At 33.0% G+C, this 24,647-nt stretch overlaps 1 protein-coding gene across 1 annotated transcript in view; it reads left to right on the forward strand.

Annotated features, from left to right (window-relative positions):
• The first annotated feature begins 6,318 nt into the window (after positions 1 to 6,318).
• The window catches only part of Slc6a14 (solute carrier family 6 member 14), a 31,128-nt gene continuing 12,799 nt past the window's right edge, over positions 6,319 to 24,647 (forward strand). The window contains exons 1-8 of the mRNA XM_010615994.1: positions 6,319 to 6,392; positions 7,337 to 7,502; positions 10,373 to 10,504; positions 12,222 to 12,386; positions 13,189 to 13,327; positions 15,700 to 15,832; positions 17,495 to 17,635; positions 22,305 to 22,533. Coding sequence (XP_010614296.1) covers positions 6,345 to 6,392; positions 7,337 to 7,502; positions 10,373 to 10,504; positions 12,222 to 12,386; positions 13,189 to 13,327; positions 15,700 to 15,832; positions 17,495 to 17,635; positions 22,305 to 22,533 — 1,153 coding nt within the window. The 5' untranslated portion in view covers positions 6,319 to 6,344. The remainder of the gene's footprint in view (positions 6,393 to 7,336; positions 7,503 to 10,372; positions 10,505 to 12,221; positions 12,387 to 13,188; positions 13,328 to 15,699; positions 15,833 to 17,494; positions 17,636 to 22,304; positions 22,534 to 24,647) is intronic.

Consider the following 24,647-nt stretch of genomic DNA (forward strand, 5'->3'; position numbering starts at 1 on the left):
TGTATATGTAAACAGTGACAGGCATACCTTACAGCACTGCATTTAAAAGAAGAAATATCAGTGTATCCAGGGTGAAGACTAAGTAGTTTCCTCCTTCAATGTGTCATTACAATAGATAACTAAATCAAATTGAAATATGTATTCATTATTACTAATAATTTAAAGAGTAAAGCTAGTGGCTATATATATTCAAATTTTCAATGTTATAAAAAGAATGAATATTTCTATACTGAAGAAAGAACTTCTCTGAACTGGAAGAGATATTTTTTTACTTCTTCACTAAAAATAGCTAAAATGCCAAATCAGAGTTATTTTCTAGTTGGTACAGTTATGTCATAGGAAGGATTTGGCTTCAATAAAGAGATTTAGAAAATAAGGTGTATTGCATGTGATAGTGAAGCATCTAAGTGTTCCCTAGGCTCCAAACTCTATGTGTTTATTACACCTTAGCAGACCATGTGTTCTATCTTTGCACTGAAGCTGTAGCCATTAAAATCCAGCCTTCAACCTGAGTATCCAGCACTGACTGTGCACATACAGATGAGCTGAATCTCAGCCTCTGCATGTTACCCTTGTAAACAAACAACATGAGATGTGGCTGGGATAGAGGTACACATGTTGTCTTAGCTGTAACTTATTCACAGGTATCATATAAGAGTATTAAGTCTCAGGGAAGAGGTGTTTTTATGTTGTATATCTAGATATCCTCTTAAAGACTCATACACTCAGAGGTGAGACTTTAGGGAAGTGATTGGATCATGGGGCATGATACTCATTAGTGGATGAGTTTATAGCTAAATGTGGCATTGAAGCCTGGTGGGAGGAGGTGGGTTACTGGGGGTGTGGCCTGGAAGCGTGTATCTCCTTCCTTCTTCCCTTGATCCAGTTCTCTGTTTTCCTCTGCCTTGTTGTGAGCTGTTTCTCCTCTGGCATGCCCTTCTGTCATGGAGTCAGTGCACTATGGACTGGAACCTCTTCAAACTGTGAGCCAAAGTAAACTTTTACTCTTTACAGTTGTAGGTGTCAGGTATTGTGTCTCAATGAGGAGAAAGTAACTAAGCCAGGTGTTTAAACAGAATTTCATCCATTTGTAGTGTTCTACTGGGAATGGAAGGTAAAATGATGCCTAATTATTTAATGTTATTATCAGTGTTTATGAGATATCACTCCTATACATCCGGAATGCCACAAAATATTTTCTAATTTTTCATCTTTAGTTGCTTACAGTCAAATTGTTTAGCCTAAGTTTTAGAGTCAGATAGCCTGAGTTTGAATTGCAGACCACTGACGAGTTTGAGTTTGAGCAAGTCATTTAACAACTCTAAGCTTCTGTTACTTCATTAGTAAAATGAGAATTGCAGACCTGTCATGTAAAGGTACAAGATCGCAAAGATGAATGTAACTGTACTGCATACCTAAAAAGTACCAATAAACACAATGAAAAAAATGAGAATTATAATAGTTGCTACCTCTAAGGAGTTCTATGATAAATACAGAGTACTTAACACAATACCTAGCTCAGTGCATATGTTTCTTCTCTTTTCCCATCAAGCCTCCTACATTTCCTTCAACTTCCTCCTTTTCCTTATGCAGACGATTCTTGAGGCGTTTAAGAAAGCACATGATAGTGCTGGTGGGAACATAATTTGGATGAGTGTTTGGTAGTGTTCACTGAAGCTGAATTTAAATTCTGTGATCCAGAAATTCTATTGTAGGTCTATACCTAACAGAAATACTTAGAGAAAACATGATACAAGAAAATTCATAGTGAAGCTATTAAAAATATTTCCAAACTGGATATAATTTAAATGTCCATCAGTAAAAATGGATATTGGTAGTGGTAAACTCATGCATTCATTCATTGTAATACTATATTATATGATAATAAATGAATCTCCAAAACAATGCTGTCAAATGTCAGATACAACAGTATTTGCATCATAATATTCTATTTATTAAAATTCAAGAATATTGTTTTAAAACTTCAAATATAGGTTAAACTTGGGAGGCAATGAAGGGTCTTCTAGGGTTCTAATGTTTTTTGAACTTGTCAGTTCCTCAAGAGGATTATATTTGTGAAAATTCATTAAACTGTATGCCTATGATTTGTGCACTTTTGGTATGCATTTCACATTCCAATGTAAAGTTAGTACTGAAAAAAAAAAGCATGGTATGTTCTAGCCAATGTAAACACAATTATGAAATTTAACAATTTACTTTCCTTGCTTAGAGGCACAGGTATGAATTATTTGTCAGGAACAAACATATTTATGTGATTAGTTTTTTTCCCCTATACTAGGGATCAGACCCCAGGCCTTGCACATTTGAGGAAAGCATTCTGCCAGGGAAGTATGCTCCTAACCCCCTGACCTCTTTCTAGAAATAAAAGAAACTTTTCAGAAATAATTCATTAATGTTACGACTGAGCAGAGTCTAACAATTTAACAAAGTAGTTAAAGTCTGATACTGAAACTTTAAAGGCATAATTCATGAATACACATTTAGTATTATCAGGATTTAAAAATGTATTACAGTATCTGTTTATTTTTAATGTAGACTAGTGGAACTCATTCAAACTTTTAGCTGGTAAATTTAAAGGAGTTCTTGTAAAAGGTGGTAGCAAACAATGTGATTACTCAGTAAGGCATTGGGTTTCGTGAGAGTGTTCTTCTTCTCATCTGACAAATTCTTCACATTCAAATACTTGGAAGAAAAGCTGGAGACAATGTATCCTCTAGTTAGTAAAAATAAGACTGAAGATATCGCTATGGTTATATTATGTAAATGTAGAAAAACTGTGGGATGTAACTATTGGACCAATTTTTAACTTTGTTTGCTCAATAAAATCATAGTTATATGTTGATTGTGTTTTAAAACAGGGTCTCCCTGTGTAGTTCAGGGTGACAGTGAACTCACTATGTGGCCTAGGCTGGCCTCAAACTTGTGGTGATTCTCCTGCCTGAGCCTCCCAAGTGCTGAGATTACAGGTGTGCACCACCATGCCCAGCTTTATAAGCTAATCTTTAGCTACTGATGACTTATTCCTAAATAAATCTCTATTATTCTTGAAAATGACTTTGTTTTTAAAAGAATACTAATCAGATTTATGGTTCAGTGTTTGTCAAGAAGGAGGTGGCCTATAGTTAAAAGTCCAGCATTGTACAACTCAGTGAATGGGGTTAATAACTATAATTTTAAGGTGATTTTGCACAATTAAAGTAGAACTAGTCATGTGATATTCCCAAGTTAACCATTACTTTATTATTGACTGGCTCAGGCCAGTATTGTAAGACCAAGAAATGGCCACACTTTCTCCCTCCAATCTTAATTTCTTGTTTCTCAAAAAATTAGCAGTCTTCTCATGACCTCCTATACCAACTTATTCATATTCCTATGACTGAGTTTATGTAGTTCTTTCTTTTGCCTATTCAACTTCTATAAATTTTCAGTTTCCAAATAAAAAAAATCACCCACCTAATTTTCTCATTAATTAAAAAGTCAGGTGCCACATAGAAGTAAACATTCTTCTGGTATTACGTGGTCTCACAGAGGTGAATTCTAGACCTCTTGACCTTTTTTTTTTTTACAGCAAAGTCATTAAATGGTGTGATTCAAATGTTCTCCTATATATTACTGAGTCCCTACTCTGTATAAGGTTCTGAGCTATATTCTTGGAATATCAGAAGTCAATCTCCCTGTGTTCCTCAATAAAAAAGAAATAGAACTACTGTATGATCCAACTATCCCACTACTAGGAATATATCTGAAGGAAATGAAACTAGTATGCAAAAGAGACATTTGCACTCCTGTCTTTATTACTGCACTATTCACAATAGCCAAGACGTGGAAGAAACTTAAGTGTCCACCAACTAATGAACAGATAAAGAAAATACAATACTTGTCCATCATGGAATATTACTCAGTCAGAAAAATAATAAAATGCTGTTATTTGTGACAATGTGATGGAACTGGAGATTGATATGTTAAGTGAAATAAGTCAGGCAAGTAGTGCATTATCTCACATATATACTCTAAAATAATCGATGGCATAGAAATCAAGAGTAGAATGGCGATTACTGGGGACTGTGGAGAGGATGGATTGATGAATTTGTACTTATTTACAATTAGATAAGAGCAAGCAATTCTGGAGCACTAGTGCACATTATGGTGACTATAGCTAACAATTTTAACGTGTGTGTGTGTGTGTGTGTGTGTGTGTTACAAACATGATATGGTACCCTGCTAATATATACAACTTTTATTATTTAAAAAAATCTTTAAAAATAGTTGTCTGTCTTTAAAGAACTCACACCCTAGAGGACTATGGGAAAATTATTTTTCTCAATGTAAAAAGAATAGAGATCACATAAGAATACAGAAGAGAAGCATAGAAACCTAGTCGTGGTAACACAGGAGGAGCTGTTGGGCAAACACCTAGGGAGGTGTCACTTAAGTAGACTCTCAGATGATGAGTCTTAGCCAAATTAAGGGGAGGGTGGGAAATTCCAGAAGAAGAAATAGCATGGGCAAAGGCACAGAGGTGAGAAACAGCATTTACAGGGCAGGAAAGAGAAGATTAAGAGTTTGAGATGAAGAACAGCAAAAGATGATAATAAAATGATAGGCAGCAGCCATGCTATGAAATCTGTGGCAATGGGAATAACACCCATCAAACAGAAAAAGTATGTTCTTTAAAATGCCTTTTATCTTCAATTTTATCCTCAGGTGCCCCAATCTCAAAGGTAAAGTTTCTCTACTGTGCAACAGGCAGGGAAAATTTCTGGTTTTCCCTTCTACCTACCACAAATTAGTTCACCATCCTCACAATCTCTATCCCTAGGATTCCTACTCTTTTTCTATTCCCTCAGTTTTCTACTCCCTACTATCAACTGTTTGAAGTGGCCCATGGTGGATTCCTGTCATTTCCATGTGACTTCGATAGTTTGATAGATGTTATTGGGTTTCTTAGTTCATCCTTGTATAAATAGGTTTATAAACCCTTCACTCTACCCTCTCTTCTATGTCCACGGCAGGCTATTAATTTCTTCATCTGCTAATAGGTTCTCTCTCTCTCTCTCCCTCCCCCCCTCTCTCTGTCTCTCTCTCCCTCCCTCCCTCCTTTCCTTTACCCCTTTCTTCCTACAAATCAACCTGTGTTGACATTTAAGACATAGTTAGATGAAACTTATTGATACTTTCTTCTTACATTTTCCTGTAATTCCTTCATGAACTTTCTTCTACCTGCCTAGATTCCTGAAGGCATTATTTTATTGCAAATGGAAAGTTCTTCATCCAGTAGGGAACAAAGGAACTATACATAAGAGTTTGTATCCCTGCTGATTCTTCTGTGTACATGGATTTATACTATTTTTCATAGAATTGCTACCATGTCTTACTGCATAGATTGATCTTCAATGCTTTGTGTTTTTCATGAAAATGTGCTAAATAAGAAAACAGCATTATAATGAGTATTTCCTCCCTGGTCTAGCTGAGATGTTCCTTTAGTTTACTTTCTAGGTCTCACTATTCTTGCAGAGTAACCCTTTGTTAGGGTTAAAGTTTCCTATAAACCTGCTCAATAATTTGTTTGTATTTGGCTTCTTTGAAATACTACACAAAGCAATCCTTGTAAAAGGCAACACTGTCCTGAAGGCTGAGAAAGAAGCCTGAGACATAGATTTAAAGTCGCTCTTTTCAGGCAGAGCCAGCTGAGTAATATTATCTCAGCTGTCTGCTTTGCAAAGTGCCTAATTCAGGGGCTTACCCTTTGGGAGCAGCATTTTCTCTGGGAGATGAAAAGCTTTCTAATGAGGGGTAAAAGTTTAGGAATGGGCCCAGGGTGGTATGGTGTGTTCAGAAGAATCTTGGTGAGCAGAATGGACCCCTTAGCTTAGTGCTCCTCCAACACCAGGGGAGATCAGCACTTGGCCTCAGGACAGAGACTAGACCGAGAGGCAAGGTGAGAAGGAAGTGGGAAATCCAGGAAAGGAGACAAGATTGCTAAGGCACCTTAAGAGCTCTGAGTCAAAGGCTGTCAGTCATCTGGGCTCTGGCTACTCCACTCCTTCACAGCCCAGCCCTTTCCTGGGGCCAGGGCAGGGAATTGCTACATGCAGGATTACCTGGGGAAAAACCAGAGCCTCATTTTCGTCCCTTCCGGTAATTGACACGACTGGGCTCCCAGGAGGGGGAAGGGAGAGCTTTCCTCCATAAATGGTCCCACCCCTGGGCAAGGTGGCTCACTCTGGCCGGTAACAACGGGGGAGTGTGCACCTGCCACCCATCAAGCTCAGCCAGACTGTGAGAAAAGGCAAGGTGCAGCAAGCCGAGAGAATCAGTGAACCATGGACAAATTGAAGTGCCCAAGCTTCTTCAAGTGCAAGGGGAAGGAGGTAGGGGCCTGAGAGCTGGTGAAGGTGTGGAGGGCCCAAGAGAACCCTTAAGAGGGAGGGTTGGTGTCTTTTTTTAATTTCCTGTGGCTGCTCCCTGTTCTCCAAATTTCTGCTTTTAACTATTTTCAAGTGTGCCTAAAATGATCCCATAGAGTAAAGGAAAAAGAGAATAGCTCTTACTTTTGGAGCAAGGTGACTTAGGACCACCTCAGCCTTGCCTTGTGTGTGCCCACAAAATCTTGTTCTCTGTACTTCTCTAGACTGTGCCCATATGCTGCAGAGAAACACAAAAGTGCACTGCCCTTACCTCACCTGAGGAAACTTCCATCTCCCAGAACAGCAGACAGATTGGGAGAAAACCCCTCTTCTCCCACCTCCAGAACTGGAACAAGCGCTCCTTCATCTGATGGGACAGGAAAATTTGTGTCTGTCTGTGATTCTATGGCCTTTAGAAAAGCATTTATTTTGTGCTCCAAGACAGAGAGGACAGTTTCACTTCCTTTAACTCCAAACATCCAAAAGTGTCAGCACGCAAGAAAAGGACTCTAGGAATTTTTTTATTCTGGTTGAAGCTGCATTTTATCCTTCTTCTCAAAGATGTTATAATCTCAAGCATGTTGATTTTTCCTTAAAATTTTGTATTTGAAAACTGATATATTTGCCCACTTTTGCTTGTCCTTTCTGTGGGTGCAACATTTAACCTTTTCATTAAAATTTGGTCTCAGAGGAAGAGACAGTAAAAATATTTACCAACAGAATTTTTTTTATCTCAACAAAGTGTTATGTAAGTATGTCTATAAGTAGAAACTATTCTAACTTCAGGTTCTTTCCTCTTAGATACAATGTTTAAGGCTTGTTCTTTCTCCTTTCTTTCTGTGACATTAGGTTCTTTGGGGTTTGTGATAGAGTAGAAAGATAAGTTGTTGATATTTTTCTTTCCTCAGAAAGTGACAGCTTCATCTGAGAATTTCCACGTTGGTGAAAATGATGAGAATCAGGACCGTGGTAACTGGTCAAAAAAATCAGATTATCTTCTATCTATGGTGGGATATGCAGTGGGACTGGGCAATGTGTGGAGATTCCCATATCTGACCTACAACAATGGTGGAGGTAACCTCTTGGCATTTTTCTTTTTTCTCCAGTAGTAACAGGGATAACAAATGGTCTCTGAGGACGTTTGAGAGCTAAAGAAAAGTACACAGTGTGAAGAGGAGAAGCAAGCATACTACACTTGTTATTAGACTGTAAACTACTGTCTCCATAGGAATATGGCTTCAAAAATTCACAGACATAAACTTCATAAAAGCTTTATACTTTGTACTTCTGGGCTTCTGATTTGACATTCCATGTAAATTTCAACTAGGACTTTAAAAAATTATGCATATTCCTGTGATAATCTATTAAGACTTAACTTTAATTTATAGACAAATTGAAGTGAAAAACAGGGAAATCTAGTTCTTTTAAGAAATTCAAATAAATTGTTTGATTTAGTAGAATAGGCATTACATTTTGGTAACTTTAAATGTGGAAAGAGATAATTAAAAGTTTAGTATTTTAAATGGTATGTATCCCTAAGTGGATTGACCATATAAAAGATCCTCTTAAAACACAATAGAGTTTAGTTCAAGGCTAGGTTTTTTAATGTCTTGCAAAATAATACTGTTTACAGATTGTAGTCACTAGGGTGAGCTCTATAAAAACAAGAACAAAAAATAACTGAGGTCACATACTTAGGGAAATAAAATGAATTGCACAATCCACTAGTAATGCTGCAACAACTTTTCACTTGCACATTTTATTTACTTGTATTTACAGGTTCTATTAGAAGTGCAAAGGTGCCATAACCTTGTATTTCATAATAAAACAGCAGTAAAACTATGCTAGAATAATTATATTTTCTTAGTACAATAAGCTTATTTGTGGTGAGAGTTCAGTTTTGTATTTTCTGTTAATTGGGTACATAAAACAGTTGCACTGACCTTCAGAGACTTAATAAAAGCTCTGTTTACTGAACACCTTAAATAGTGATAGCATAAATTCCCTTATGTAGGATGTAACTCATTCAGTAATGGGTTTAGATAAAAATTGAGACAGAAATCACAATCATTTGTGATGTCTATGCTCAAAGGTTCAGTGTGTTGAACAGAAATACTCAGACTTCTTTCAAATCACATGTTCTCTCTCATGTTTAGAATAAGAAATTCCCCATGCCTTGCATATAACACCCAGTATTTCTCATAAATTTCTATGAAATATTTTCAACTACTTTTAATACATAATTTAAAAATACATCCCAAACAAATAGTATTGTTTGTCATGTGCTATTATCATTTTTGCCATTTCCTCTGAAAGTTAATATGTTACATTGGCTCTAAAGTTTTAGAGATCACATCATTGTGTAATAGGTAATCTAGATTCTCTCAATTGTTTTGTCATCCTTCAAGAGTATGAGAGGAACATGAAATTCAAATATGTCAAATGTTAATAGATTGAGTTTAGCAGTATGGTCATGCTTGGAAAACTGTTGCTAAAATCTGGAAACATTAGTATTTGTAAAGTATTTTTAGTAGTTTATGACTACATTCAGGTCTAATGTCATCAGGGTCCACTGTTTATATTAACCATTTGTCAATTATGTTTATTAGTAATAATGAAATGATATGGTGGATAAAAATTCATACATAATAATGAATAAAATAATCATCTTCAAAATACTGGCCAACCCTGAGCTGATAAACCTTTGTTTGTTGTTATAGATAGAGATATTTGTGTTATTTTTCTTCATATTTATCACTGGTAGTACTTACACTCCTATAGTCATAGTAATGAATGGTATACACGTTACAACACCTGTACACACATTTTATTTTCTATGGTCTAATGATTTCTGTGGTTATTATTCCAGCCAAGCAACTTAAATATGGGTGTGTAATAAGTACTTGTCTCATTTTGTGTTGAATCTATTTTAAGGGTTGGAAAACAGAATTCCTAGATAAATGTTACAGTACTATAATATGAAAAATACTTGAGGAAAACCTTAATAGGAATAAATAAAATGTGCTTACAAAAAGGTATATTTTATCCACTAATTAACACATTACCTTTATTAAACTTTGCTAAGACTTCAAGAATATTTGATTAATATGTTTAAAATTCTGTCTCTGCTTCAATTTATAATCTGGTAAAGGTTTCACTGAGCACTGCTATGCCTAAAAGTGCACAATGTACAATGATAAAGGTTTAATTTAAAGGAGCAAGGCTGGTGAAAGGGAGGGGAAGGAGACTTGGTCCCTCTGAAATTGAAAGTTAACTATGAGTATGTCTACAATATTCAGATTATTTTATCAAAACTGCTCTACTATGTTCTCATTCACATAGAATAGTCTTGTAACTATTTGGAAATTAATGAATTTAATTGCAATAACTTCTACTCTGAGCAACATTTAGCATTTGGACTCTCGGTCTTAAAAAGTGACCATTATTTTTAAAGAACGAAGGGGAGGAAACAAACATTGAACATGGGGTATGTGCCTGCCATGTTTCCAAGTGTTTTCACATAAGCCTAATGTTTGAACCCTTACCAGAAACTGATGAGATTGTATTATTCTCCCTCTTTATGAGGAACATAAGGTTCATAGATTAGGTAAATTGCCCTAAGTCATATAACTAGTAAATAGTAGAGCAGCATTTTAAACTAGGCCTTTCTGACTCCACAGATTGTGATCTGTTTTACTTTTTTAAGCTGTTGTTTTTAATATTTGCAACATTAGGAAATGCTATTATCTTTATTTCATCCATGAGAAACCCAGAGTTTAAAGAGTGAGCCATTATCTCACAGAAAATATTAAATTTGAGTAACAAACCTAAAAGATTCTGACTTCAGTGTATCGGGAGATCTTTAAAATATTACACTGTTTGTCAAGGTAAGGTCAAGACATTGAAATTTAATAATACTTTTGTTCTTTTTTTGCCTTTTCTAGGTGCATTCTTGATACCTTATGCAATTATGCTGGCTTTGGCTGGTTTACCTTTGTTCTTTCTAGAGTGTTCACTGGGACAATTTGCTAGTTTAGGTCCAGTTTCAGTTTGGAAGATTTTGCCGTTGTTTCAAGGTTGGTATTAAAATGTTATTATCATGATGATTATTGCTTGATGTATGCATATGGTTGTCTTCACTACGTGGAGGAAAAATGTTCTGAAATATTTGACTACACAGAAGCTGAAGACAGAATGGTTGTTACCAGAGGTTGGGGTAGTTATATAGAAGGGAGGAGTACTGGTCAAATGATATACGGTTACAGTGAGATAGGAGAAATAATTCCAAAATATTTATAATGTGCAAGTTTATAAATTCAAGAGTGATATTATGGTAACCAAAGTTATGACAACATATTGTACTCTTGAAAGTAACAATAATTAAGTGTTGCCAACAATTAAATGATAGCTATATAAGGTGATGAATATGTTAATCAGGTAGATTTAGCCATTACACAATGTATTTATAGTTAAAAATTCATGGTGTGTATGAAAAATGCAATATTATCAATATTTTTTCCTTTTTCTTTATTGGTACATTTTAGTTATATAATATAGTTTCATTCATCTTAAGGCAAAGGGGCAGACTTATTATTCCTCTGTGTAGTTTGACACCATAGAATTTGAAAGTCAGATTAATTTGATTTGTTTAACCTGACTGAAGGTTTGGAAAGAGTTAGGAAGGACACTAGAGATGTTTGTATTTTCCCAATTGTATTTTTAAAATTATTTTTACACATAACTTGCTGTGCATTTACTTCATTGGCTCTGATTTTTAAAAAAATTTACTGGTACACTGGCTTTTTAATTACTTTGTATACATTCTTTGTCTTACTACTTTTACGCATCTTATAAAAATCCTCATTCAGAAAAGTTGAAAATCAGGTCACCATATTTGTATGCTCCTAGTACACTAGGATACTGCTAAAGCTGAAAAATGCCTTTACTGTTATAAAATATTAAACTGCCATTCTCCAAGATTAAATAACACTTAGCAATGTGCTACCCTCTGAAAACTATTTGGAAAACTTTCAGTGTGACATAAAAATAAATTCCTAGTGAGGTGAATCGAATATCATACTGAAAGATTGGAGAAGCTACTTAAAAAGCAAGTCTTAAGCTTAGGAGTTATATTCAATGTGCCAAACTCTATTTTGAAATTACTCAGTTAAATTTTGGAGGTTTAAATTCAGATTGTTACAGAATTATTTTTATTTATCTATACTTGTAGAAATACTGTGCTGTGTCTTTTTAAGACATCAATTCAAAAGCTTCATTTTCTCCTTGTCAAAATGTAGGTTTAGAGATGAAGATGAACACATTGTTCACTGAGTCAATAAATACAAGTTTTGACTTTAAAAACTGCTCACTCTGCGCCCACTATATCAAGACTTTTCAGACTTAATAGGAAAGAATTATAGATATAGGCTTTATATGAATTTGACTGCTTAAAGAAGTTTTTTTTTTCTTGGCCTTATTATGTTTTCTAACTAACTGAAGAATTGTCTTAGGAAACCAGTTGTCAAAATAGTTCTTTAAATGAGAAGAAAGCTACTTGAAGAGTACCCTTCCCCTGTACCCCTGACTTCCCTCCTCAAAAAAGAAGAAAACAGTTATTTGAAACTTTTTTTTTCATTTAAATACATTTTGTGGAAATTGAGATGGAAGAAAACAGTTATTTGAAACTGTTTTCTTTTTTAGCTAAATAGATTTTGGGGAAATTGAGATGGAATTGTTTAATGAATTAGTAAAACAAATTTCACTTCAGTATATTTTAATTGTTCTCTTTTCCAGGTGTGGGAATTACAATGGTCTTGATATCCATTTTTGTGACAATATATTATAATGTCATAATTGGCTATAGTCTTTACTACTTGTTTGCTTCATTTCAAAGTGAACTACCATGGAAAACTTGTTCTTCTTCTTGGTCAGATAAGAACTGTAGCAGATCACCTATAGGTAAATTTTCATTGATTTAATTTTTAAAATATTATCAACTCCATATCATTTCTTTTATATCTTCTGAATAAGCTTAAAGGATTAAATAATTTTCTAACTTACTGTGGTATAATGTTAAATGGTTCATAGGTCATGAGTTAAAGCAGAATACAGCATACACAATTTGAATCTTCTAGGGCAGCCAGGAATGCTAAACCATGCTGAGGAGAATGTCTTTCAGGCCTATCTATACTTTCGACAGGAGAGAAATAAGACAAAGAGAAAGTGATAAAGAGACAGAAGTACTATCCATAATCACAGAATTGTGTGCTTTAGGAAACACTGAATGTTGCTCATATCAATATGTTGCTAATCTTCAGAATAATGTAGCATCAGTATTGCAGGCTATTACCGGGTTCACACAGAGGGTAAAGTTATAAAGATTTAATATTTTTGAGGAATTTTAATGCATCAACTTGTCCACGTAGATTAGATAGAATAAGCTCACCTACTAAAAGTTCTTTAGAGCCCTAAGCTTCAACTGAATCAATTTTTACTATATAGCTGCTATTATCATAAATATCATTACAGTTTAAAAGGGAAGTTATTATTATGCTCACTCAGCTTTAGTAGTAGAGAATATTTAAGATGCTAAATGAAAGTAGTTTATTATATTTGTGGATTATTTTTACTCTACCTTCACAAAGTAGTAATTTAGACAGTAGCTTAAATAAACATTTTACCAATTAAAACTTTTCCCCAGAAAAGTACTTCTTTAAAACTAAATACATGACTGTTTCTGTATTTCTTCTCTCATTTTTAGTCACTCACTGTAATGTGAGTATACGAGCAAGGGACATCATCCAAGTGAATATGAGCTGGATAAATGCCAACAACTTTACATGCATCAATGGCAGTGAAGTTTATCAGCCAGGGCAACTTCCCAGTGAACAGTATTGGAAGTAAGTGCACTAGATGATTCACTTCTTAGCATAAACAGATGTGATTAACAAGTTTTTTAAATAAGTGACAATGATATATTGACCATTCCTTTCCTTAACTCATACAAATAGAAAAAAATGGAAATCATAGAGAGCTATACTTCATTTGATTCAAATATTTATCTGTTCTAGGTGAACAGTAATTATTTGGAAGACTAGGATTTCTTTCTTATTGAGTTTATTGGTACATTTTAGGTATACAGTACCTTTACATTCATCACTGGGATCTTGTACCTTTACATGACAGGTCTTGGTTGTCATTTTTTAAAATTATGTGTCTTTTACAAAATGGTTGTTCAATGGGTACAAGACTTTAATGGTTTATTTAGAAATTCTTGTATTAGGAGTTTGTTTATACGAAAAATTTTAAACTATAGAGGACTTTTTTTTTTTTTTTTTTTTTGGTGTCTGGGATTGAACTCAGGACCTTGTGCTTAACAGGCAGGCGCTATGCCTCTGGGCTACATCCCCAGTCTTGAAAGAAAATTTTAATGATAAACAATGGGACAGTAGGTAAGACTGAGGGGCAGAATTGTTAATGCAACAAATCCTCAATATATGTTTTGCATGCTATTGCCATAGTATGGTAAGAATAGGTATTTAAGTTTATATTTACATTTTGCTAATTTTAAATCACTCTTCGTTATGCCTACTCACTACTGTTACCTAATATCTGAGTGTAATACCAATGAACTCTTCTTAGTCCACATATTGATGCCCTGTATAACTTTTAAGATATTTTAACTGATACATGCTAACATAAAATGTGTGCATATCAAAGTATATACTCTATAATGTTTATATCAGGTTAAATATTACTATGTTTAATATACCTATGTCCTTAAACATTTGTCATTTATTTATTGTGAAAAATTTCCAAACATCCTCTCTTGTAGCTTTTGAAATATATAACACTTAGTTACTATCATAGTCACTCTACTGTGCAATAGTACACCAGAACTTCTTGGTTCAGCATAACTGTAACATAGTGTCTACTGATCAAATTTTCCCCATTCCCTTCCCCACTGTCCTCAGCTTCTGGCAACCATTGCTCTACTTTAAACTTACATGAGATCACCTAGTTTTAATTCCATGTATAAATGAGATCATATGGTACATTTGTTATGTGTCTGGCTTATTTCACTTCATATAACACTTTCCAGTTCCAGCCATGTTCTCACAAATGATAAGATTTAGTTCTTTATATGACAAAAAACATTCTTTTATGTGTGACATTTTCTTTTTTTCTTCTCATTGAGTGTATTGGTACAATCTAGGTATACAGTACAGTTACATTCATCATTGGGATCTTGTACCTTTACATGACAGGTCTTGGTTCTCGTTTTTTCCCCTTGTCCCTGCCCTCCCTTTACCCTTCCTCCCTTCCCTATTTACAAATACTTTATTGCCATTTTTTCATTTTCTCATATTTTCTTCTTTTCCCTTATTTCTTTTCCTCTACCCTTTCCACTTCCCCTACATCTTTAGCCCTTTCTTCCCATTTCACGTTGTCAATTATACTCAAGTGAAATAAATAAGTCACACATGTAAATACCAAATAGTTTCCCTGGTGTGAAAAACTATAATTGTGTGACATTTTCTTTATGCATTCATCAGTTGATGGACACTTCAGTTGTTGTTGACTTCATTTCCTGGCTGTTGTGACTAGTGCTGCAGAGAACATGGGCATGCAGATGTCTCTTTGATGTACTTATTTCTTTGGCTATTTACCCACTAGTGGGATTTCTAGATTATGGTTGATCCTTTTTTTAAAATTTTATAAGGAACCTCTATACTATAGTCTACAATATGAATTTTAAAATTTTTGAAGATTGAAATATTCCTAAACATCAAGGTAAGAAGATTCTAGATCCATGCACACCACTAATGAAAATCATGTTTTACAGAAAGACTTTGAAAATGATGTGAATAATGGAGCCATTTGAATTTGCTGATGTATACAAGTATAGAATAAATATTTAACACAATTTTAAATCTTTTATTTATTATTTTATCTTGAGATAAACATTGTATCAAGGCAAATGAAAGTATCTTATATAAGGTTAATTTTTTTAAAAGGAGATTAAAATATTAGGGGATTAGTAGAGGTTTTGGAAATTTACATTGGCTGTGGTTACCCCTCAGGTTCAGATCTTGTCTTTTTAATGAAGTTTTTTTTTTGTCCTATACAGCAAGCATCTATTAATGAAAGGCTCACAGAACATTCATGTTAAGATAAAATATTCATAAAATTTCCCCTTGGATCAAACATATTATAGAATTCATTATTTTTAGACACATGACCCTCTTCATAAAGGGCTTATATGTTTCAGTAAAGTGGCACTTCAACGGTCACGTGGAATAGATGAGACTGGAGAAATCGTGTGGTATTTAGCACTTTGCCTTCTTCTGGCTTGGCTCATCGTCGGAGCATCTCTAATTAAAGGAATCAAGTCTTCTGGCAAGGTAATTGGAAAAACACATTAGGTAGTGATGTAACTGCCTTCTAATTTCATTATAGTTCAATGATAAGCCTTATCAAATGATGGCTTATCTATAATGGGAACATTCAAAGATGCTAAAAGCCTTCTAAGCAGGCATGTTAGTTTTAAGTAAATAGATAGGATTACTGCTGCTGTTAGAAACAGAACAAACAAAAATTAATACTGGAGTTATGCACTACTCAAAACTCAGATCCTTTAGTTGATTCAGTATTCTAAGACTTGGGAATGCATTTTAAAATTGTCTGACCCCCTACTGGAAAGTCTAGATCCACGTTATATACAGTAATAGAACCAGGATTCCCTTTGCTGAAGAGGTATAGAAAAGTATTATGCAATTCTATAAAATCAGCCTTCCAAAATTGAGTCAGAACCTGCTGAGTTCACTGAGGGGTGAACCCACTCTCCTAAAAAAATTCTATTTTATCTATTTATTGTTTTGTTTTTAAACTTTCAGAGAACACAATGATAATTTTAGAAAACATGAAATTTTCTCTGTAAGAAATTTCACAGTACCAAGAAGAGTAAATGTTTACGTATCTTTTTCTGTATGTTTTTTAAGACAGGGTCTGGTTATTTAGTTCAGGTTGGACGCAAACTCACCATGCAGCCCAGGCTGGCCTCTAACTTTCAGTAATGCTCACGCCTCGGTCCCCCAAGGGCTGGGATTGCAGGAGTGTGTGTCTTTGTTTTTAACTATGAAAATAAATTTACCTAAAGGTGGAGGACAAAAATACTGAGGGTTTCATATTTGTATTTCTAGTACAACACCTAGCACATTCTATTAATGTTAAATTGTAATGAAACATGCGGTTGTATCACAAAAATAATGCGAACATCGCAAACCCAGTGGAAACTTCATAACATGTTTCTGAAAGCTTTGGCTTCTTTTTGATGCTAATATCACAAGAGTCCACTAAAGGCCACTTGTAGAGGCAATTTTAAAAATTGATCTCTGTGTGAATTGTTTAAATCATCTCCTTGGGGATATTATCAAACACAGGACAGCCACGAATCAAAAATCATCCATGTTAATGAAAAACTAACCTCAAAGGCAATCTGTTCATCTGGAACCTCGTATTTTCTAGGATGGAAGCGGCACACTAGAGTGTGTACTGTCAAACTCTCTTAATGGGAGCTTTAAATAACGAGTATTCAGTATTCACTTTAATAAAGCTTCAATGGGATTTGGATATCTACTAGGAGATATTTTCCTCTTCTTTGGGGGCTTAATATATGCTAAGCATTGCTGGTTTTAAAATAATTTTCATTCATACTTTGATGCAGTAATGTACAGAAAAAGATAATCGGTTCAATCAAACATTTATAAGGCTATATTTAAGAAAACATTCCACATAGATCCAAAGTGATCACTGCTGATATGTTTATTTACAACGTGATCCCAGGAAATACTGCTTCATGCATCGAAGTGATTTTGGAAATGGATCATTTGACAGTGTCAACAGAAATAGTTATGCCAACAGTGGTATTAGTATCATCAGACTTATTAATAACCTTATGAAGTCTCCAGTGGTTTGACTATCTGAACTGGCTAAAATTTTACTTGTCTGTAATTATATACTGTGATTTAAAATAACACAAATTTTTACTATTTTTTTCTTGGCAGGTGGTATATTTTACAGCGATTTTTCCCTATGCAGTCTTACTCATTCTTTTAATACGAGGTGCGACTCTGGAGGGGGCATCAAAAGGTATCTCCTACTATATTGGATCACAATCAAATTTTACAAAACTTAAGGAAGCTGAGGTAAGACTTTATTTTGGCTTCAAATTATCTGAGGAGGTAAACCTTGAAATAAAATACTGCAACTCTTTGTTTCTATCTGTGTATCATGATATAGTAACTTGTAAAAAGAATGTCCTTAAATTCATTAGAGTTTCTGCCAACCATGATGTCTAATTATTTATATAAGACTGATGCTTTCTTCATGGAGGTAAGATAATTTCAAATGTCATTTTATTCATACAACTGATTTTTTTTTATCAACAGCATTTGGATTATATAATTTTGGAAAAAGAATAATGCATAAATATCTGTAAATTTTTGTTTAGGACTATGTTATTTATTGAATAAACTCATAGTAACTTTAAAATTGTTATTCAATGTTTAATGATGTAATGTATTTTTAAATTATCTTCAAAAGTCAAGATACCCTAAATAAAATCAAATTTTCCTAATGGATTATAAAGTCAAAACACAAATTTGACATGGATAAATATTTCATAAAGCAAACTGTTACTTATACTATAAACATAAACAAATGGCATGGATATGAACTGGATAACTTTTAAATTTAGTCTATTTCCAAATAATACCTATTTATCCTGGGAACATAAAATCTTTTAAAATTTTAACTTCTGAGTGAACTAACAATAAGGGTACTCTAGATAATATGCTCCTATGATACAGCCTAATTATATTTTCACATTTATGTTAGATAAATAAAATTTTTGGCACATACGAGACATCTAGTAAGTACAAAACTTGTAATCATATGTTAAAGTCAATAAAACTATGCTAATATTTTCTCCCATACTAGTAATTCTAACCCAAATGGATATTATTTTTAGTATGTTATGTTCTTCTCTATGGAACTTATAATAATTTCCAGCCATTGGTATTTTTTTCTAAATACTTACAGTCAGTTATTTAATTATTTGTTGTAGAATCTTTCTGGTATTCAGTGTCAAATTTATCAGCTTTAGTCATAGGGATCTGTTACAAACATTTGTTTGAAAACTGAAATACATATTTTTGGTCTTTGGTTTCTTTTTTTGTGCTCAACAAGTTTTACTCAATGATTATTAATGTTAGCTCTAAATTATTTAGAAACATGACATGTTATTATTCTCTTGGAGATTTATGAATCTGATGTACCTCCTGGCCATCGTAATACACTTTTTAATTTATCTTGGGGCTAACTCATATTAACTTTATTTGTTAATCTTTTTCCAACTCAAATATAATTTTTGTGGCAAGTAACAAATAAATTCGAAATTGAGTTTTTGTTAGGTTTATTGAATAAGATAAAATTAATGCACTTTGGAATTGGTAAACATATAAATATAACCTCAAACATAATTATTTTAAATACTGTTATTCTATTAAAATATAATATAGTTTTAGCATTTTCTCTATGAAATAGGCCCACCATTTTCTTTAAGCTTAATTAATTACTTTAAGCACAGTTGAAAAATCCTTTCCTCTACTTCCCTTATGCAAAAGACCTATGAAGGGATATAGGAAGTGAAAGGGGCTGAAAAAGAATTAAGATGTTTTATGTGCATGTACTAACTCAGTATAAGGAATATAATGATTATGTACTGAAAAAGTGTACAAATAAGAAGAAGAATTTCAGCAAAAGCAAAAAAAAAAAAAAGCAAAACCCTTCAATACTCTTTAATGACTACTAAAAGCCTCAGACACTTGGGCTTTATACTTCCTGTAAATTAGCTTGAGAAATATACATGAAGTTGATTTATGCCTCAGTTTCTCTATTTTTAAAAATATCAGAGATACATGCAGTTAAAAATTAAAATTTCATCTAGGTGAAATGTAAAATTTAACCCTTTGAGCCCTCCAAGGTCCAACACAACACAGCCGCACTCTTTCTTTTGGGTTTTCTGGTAATTAGAATTATTTTTCTTAGATCTTTTTATTCCTTGTGATCCATATTTTAGATATGAAATCATAATTACCTATATTTCCATTTCTTTAAATATAAGAACTCTATTGAGATCTTCAGGAAATTAAAGAACCATGGAAATTTATATCTAGAATAGTCTTCCAAGATTGTTTTACTAACTCCTTCATTTTACAGTGATAAAATTGAAACACAGAAAGGTTCAAAGTTAGCCAAGATTACACAGACAACTACCGCAACTAAAATTAAAATTTCTTAAACCTTAATCTAATAATCTTATGTATAGGTGTAAGATTGATAGTTTGGAACTTTGGTCAGCGTTTTTTGTCAACCTAAATACATATCATATTATGCAGTAGCATTTGTATGTAATCCAAAACTGCCACACACAACTCTAGCTCTCAGAGTCTCATATGCCTACATGATACATCAAGTAAAAGGGGCTCAGGGACCAGTTATCCATAGTATTCATTTCTTAATACAGGCAATCTAAGAAATAAGAGCACTTTTTTCTAACATAATTATGTTATATGTAAGCAAAATAACCTGGATTTATGCATTCTATATAACTGCATCTATCTATGTATGTATCTATTTTACATGTATCTGTCCATCCATCCATTCATCCATCCATCTTTCTTCATATTGGCTTCCTGAAATCTAAATTCAAACTGCATTTTGAAGACCTGTAATATGTCTACTCCTTAGCAACTTTGGTTCAGTTAAAATAATATTCACATCATTGTTTTTAACTTCTCTGTGAGAAATGGATCATCAGTTTATGATTATTTCCCATAGTGATAATAATAGCCACTTTTGAGCATCTTGTTAATTTCATTTCTCATTTCTTTCCACATCAGTCTTTAGACATTATTACTATTAAATTGATATTGGTGCATGCTTTATTGGTATTTTCAATCTCCATCTTATAAATGATGAAGCAAAATGAAATATATTAAGTACATTGAAGTGAAAGGATGCAAGAGATGCTGGATTTAAACCTTACATGTTTTACTCCAGAGCTAGCTCATAGTTACTGTTTTATTGCCTGCCTTCCCCTTACCAATCCAATTTCTGAAGTATGAAAATGACACTTTTGTCCAAATATCTATCATTCTTTTTCTATGAAACTTGAATAGATATTTTTCTTTTGGGAAAATTGTATATGCAAAGAATTTTACCTAAATTGATTTGTAAGAATAATTATTGACTTGTAACATAAACTTGAGAGCAGTAAATTGTGAAAGAGAATAATAACGCATGGAATTATATGAAGAATAAGGGGGCATATCTTCTACTATTCTTGATAAGACTTATTGTCTTTTTATTACCCTCACATTGATTCACATTGATAGGAAGAGTCAACAAAACTCCAGTCAAATTCTCAGTGCAGAAAAGTGGAGGAAGAATTGTTCTGCCAGATACAAAACAATATTATAATGTTATAGTAATTAAAATAATGTGGTGTTAGCATAGGTATGAACATATAGATCAGTGAACAGAATAGCTGTGTCAGAAATAGATTCTAGAGTAAATGGTAATTGTTATGTGGCAAACATGCAGAGAGGATGAATAATCTAATTATTATCACTGATATAATAACAAAAATTGGTAATTCATGCATTAATATGAAAAATGTCAATTTAAGATGAATTGAAATTTTAACACTATAAGCAATATTTTTTTGCTTTTGGAAGAAGATATAAAATATTGTCTTTGTAACCTTGGGATAAATTTTTTCTAAGTAACAAAGATCAAAAACCTTCAACTACATTATACAACAACAAAATCTTTGGTCCACTAGAGAATATAATGCAAAGAATTGAAAAACACAAATTGGGGGCAACATCAAGAGATGTATAAACAAAAGATGATAGCCTAAATATATAAAAAAATTCTTAGAAGTAAAGGCAAATAACTCAAAAAATTGCAAAATACATGAATAGAAATTCAACATAGAAACAAATCCTATGGAAAAATGAGTGCAATCAAATCTCATTTCAAAGCTACTAGATTTGGTCTAATTAAAATTTTGACCAAGTGTTTACAAGGATATAGAGGAATGAGAAGACTCATAACCATCTATTAGGAGTACAAAGTGGTACAACCAATTTGGAGAACACTAGGGAAAGATTTTGCAAAAGAAAGGATGCTTACACTCTTTGAACTCACACTTCCTCACCTAGGTAATAAAGAGATGTGCGCAAGAATGTCCACAGATTCTCAACAAAATATTGAATGGCCTAATGCCTGCTATCAGGGGAAAGAATAAACTGCAGTGTTCATATAGTAGGACAATATAAAAGTGGAAAAATGATTAAAAGTACACATGTTCAATTTACCTACATAAATTTGCCTATATTTTTTCATTTTTTTGAATTAAATTAAAATTTTACAGGGCTCAACTTGATAATGCTAAATCTCACAATAATGAATGAAAAAGCATGTTGTATAAGTTTACATGCAGTGATATAACTTTTCTAAAAATTCAAAGACATGCCAAGCTAAATATAAAAAAGAATAAGGAAACAACAACAACAAGCACCAAAATTGGAACTGCAAATACCACTGGAGGTTGGAAGGGTGATATAATGAGAAAGGGTACAAGGAGGCTTTAAAAGACTGGTTTATCTCTTAAGCTTGGTAGTGGGCACTTAGGTATTCATTTCATTGTTTTATAATATCTATGTATATTTATATGGATATGGGCATATTTTATAAACATGAAAAATTAAGTGTATGCTGTTTTAAAATCTTAATTTTCTGTTTCAGGTTTGGAAAGATGCTGCCACTCAAATATTTTACTCCCTTTCTGTGGCATGGGGTGGCTTGGTTGCTCTATCATCTTACAATAAGTTCAATAACAACTGCTTCTCTGATGCCATTGTAGTTTGTTTAACAAACTGCCTTACGAGTGTGTTTGCCGGATTTGCTATTTTTTCTATATTGGGACATATGGCTCATATATCTGGAAAGGAAGTCTCTCAAGTTGTAAAATCAGGTATATAGCTCTATATTTTGTCAACTTTGATTAATTCAATTTAGCTCATTTATGAAATTCTTATATAGTTTATAGCAATTTATGATTTAAGATATTACATTTTCATTATTTCCTCTTATATAATGTGTTTTAATAATATCATTATTCTTAGATGCTCTTGGGAAAAAGAGTATATTGGGGAATAGTTTATTAATAAGCCACAATATTTTTCTGGATTTTGTTGTTTTTAATACGTGCCTCTTAATGCATAAGTACAAGTTCTAGCATTATTGTAGGCACACTGATGAATTATGACAGAGATAGTATATATAGTATACAAATTTTCTTATGTATAATTCCAGCATTAGATGTGAATTTTGTTCATTTAAATTTTAATATTTATTTATTCATTTATTCTTGTTAGTACATGTTTGCAATCTTATATAGAAACCCAAAATATGGACCTGAAGTTTTAAACATATCAAAATCATACAAGATTCCAGGAACTTTGATTATGTCTAGCTTTCAGGGAATCTGATTAATGAGCTTCCTAACTTTAATACTGTGTCTTAAAGGCGATAAACTTGAATTATTTGTAGAAGAATGGATGCTGTTCAAGACCATAATGCTAAGTAAAATAAATCAGATGCACAGTTTTGAGTATCACGTGATTTCTCTTATATGAGAAACCCAAAATATAAACAAAGAACAAAATAAAAGATAGATAATGGAAAATAGAGAAATAGATATTTTGCAAAAGGGAAAGGGGCAAAGAACTGGAGGGAGGGGTTAAGGATGGAAGGGAAAGGGTTCAAAAAAAGAATTAAGGAGTGTTATGTACATGTACCAATTTCCCACAATGAATATAGTCATTATGTGCAACAATCATGTACTAATAAAAACAAAAATTGAAAAAAAAAAGGAAAGGAAAAGGACATTAAGGATGTTTAATTATCTGGCTAAAGATTCTTAGAATATTAAGATTCTTTAAGTAGGAATTTCTTTCTGAAATTTTATTATAGTAAGTACCCTTTGATGGAAATACTTATGAATACTAACAGAATGTCAAGACTAGAAGGAGGTTTTCTAATATCCAACTCCTCATAGTAGACTGATGCTCAGAAATAGTACCCCTGTCCTTCATAAGGCCAAATATTTAGAAAGTGATAGAGCTTAGTCTAGAATCTTATTTGTATGAATCTTAGGTTAGTTCTCTGGAAAGTTAGAGAAATTTAAAGTACATAAGACTGAAGAGCATATAAAAATGGAACAAAATAAACATCTCTCATGGTCACAGCAAATAGAAAACAAGATTAAATTTATAGTTTTTTGCATACAGTTTTGCAGGCATCCATAAATTACTAAAATGACATTACTTAGTGATTCTAGGTAAACATATGAAAAGAGGTTGAAGACTAAAAGTTAGTTAGATATGTATATCTTTTTAGATAGCCCAATTCTTTTAAAACTTCTAGCCTAAAATCAAGTGACCTAATTTAGGTTACCAGTGTTCAAGACAGTGTTGTTCTTCATCAATTAAAAAAAAACACAATTGGTTAAACAGACCATTAAAATAGTTAAATTTCTTATGTGAGAATTATATAAAATTTACCTCACCAGCTAAATTCACGTCATATGTTCACATTATTATATCATACAACAACCAAGTCAAATATTTTAAAAAGCAAAAGGGAGACGGTAAGGATTGTACATCATGGATTAAACTGCCAGAAAGGCGAAATTTTTGTGCTATTGTAATTTTCAGAAGGATAAACTTGAGTTATTTGTAGAAAAATGGATGAATCTTGAGACAATAATACTAAGATAAATAAATAAAAACATGAGTTTAAATATTGCATGATCACTCCTATAGGAGAAACCCAAAATATAAGTAAATTTAAAGACCAAAATAAAAGATAGGTAATAGGAAACAGAGAGATAGATCTTTTGCAAAAGGGAAGGGAACTAAGATATAGAGGGAGGAGAAAGAGGGAGGAGGGGAAGGGTATGAAAAAATAATTAAGATGTGTCATGTACATGTACCAACTCCTCATGATGAATTTAATCATTATATACTGTAAAATGTACTAATGCAAATTAAAAATAAAACATAAAATTATGAAGATCAAAATGTG

The sequence above is a fragment of the Fukomys damarensis genome, unplaced genomic scaffold (genome assembly GCF_012274545.1).
Source record: "Fukomys damarensis isolate Sample0158 unplaced genomic scaffold, DMR_v1.0_HiC HiC_scaffold_39, whole genome shotgun sequence".
NCBI classification, from domain to species: Eukaryota; Metazoa; Chordata; class Mammalia; order Rodentia; family Bathyergidae; genus Fukomys; species Fukomys damarensis.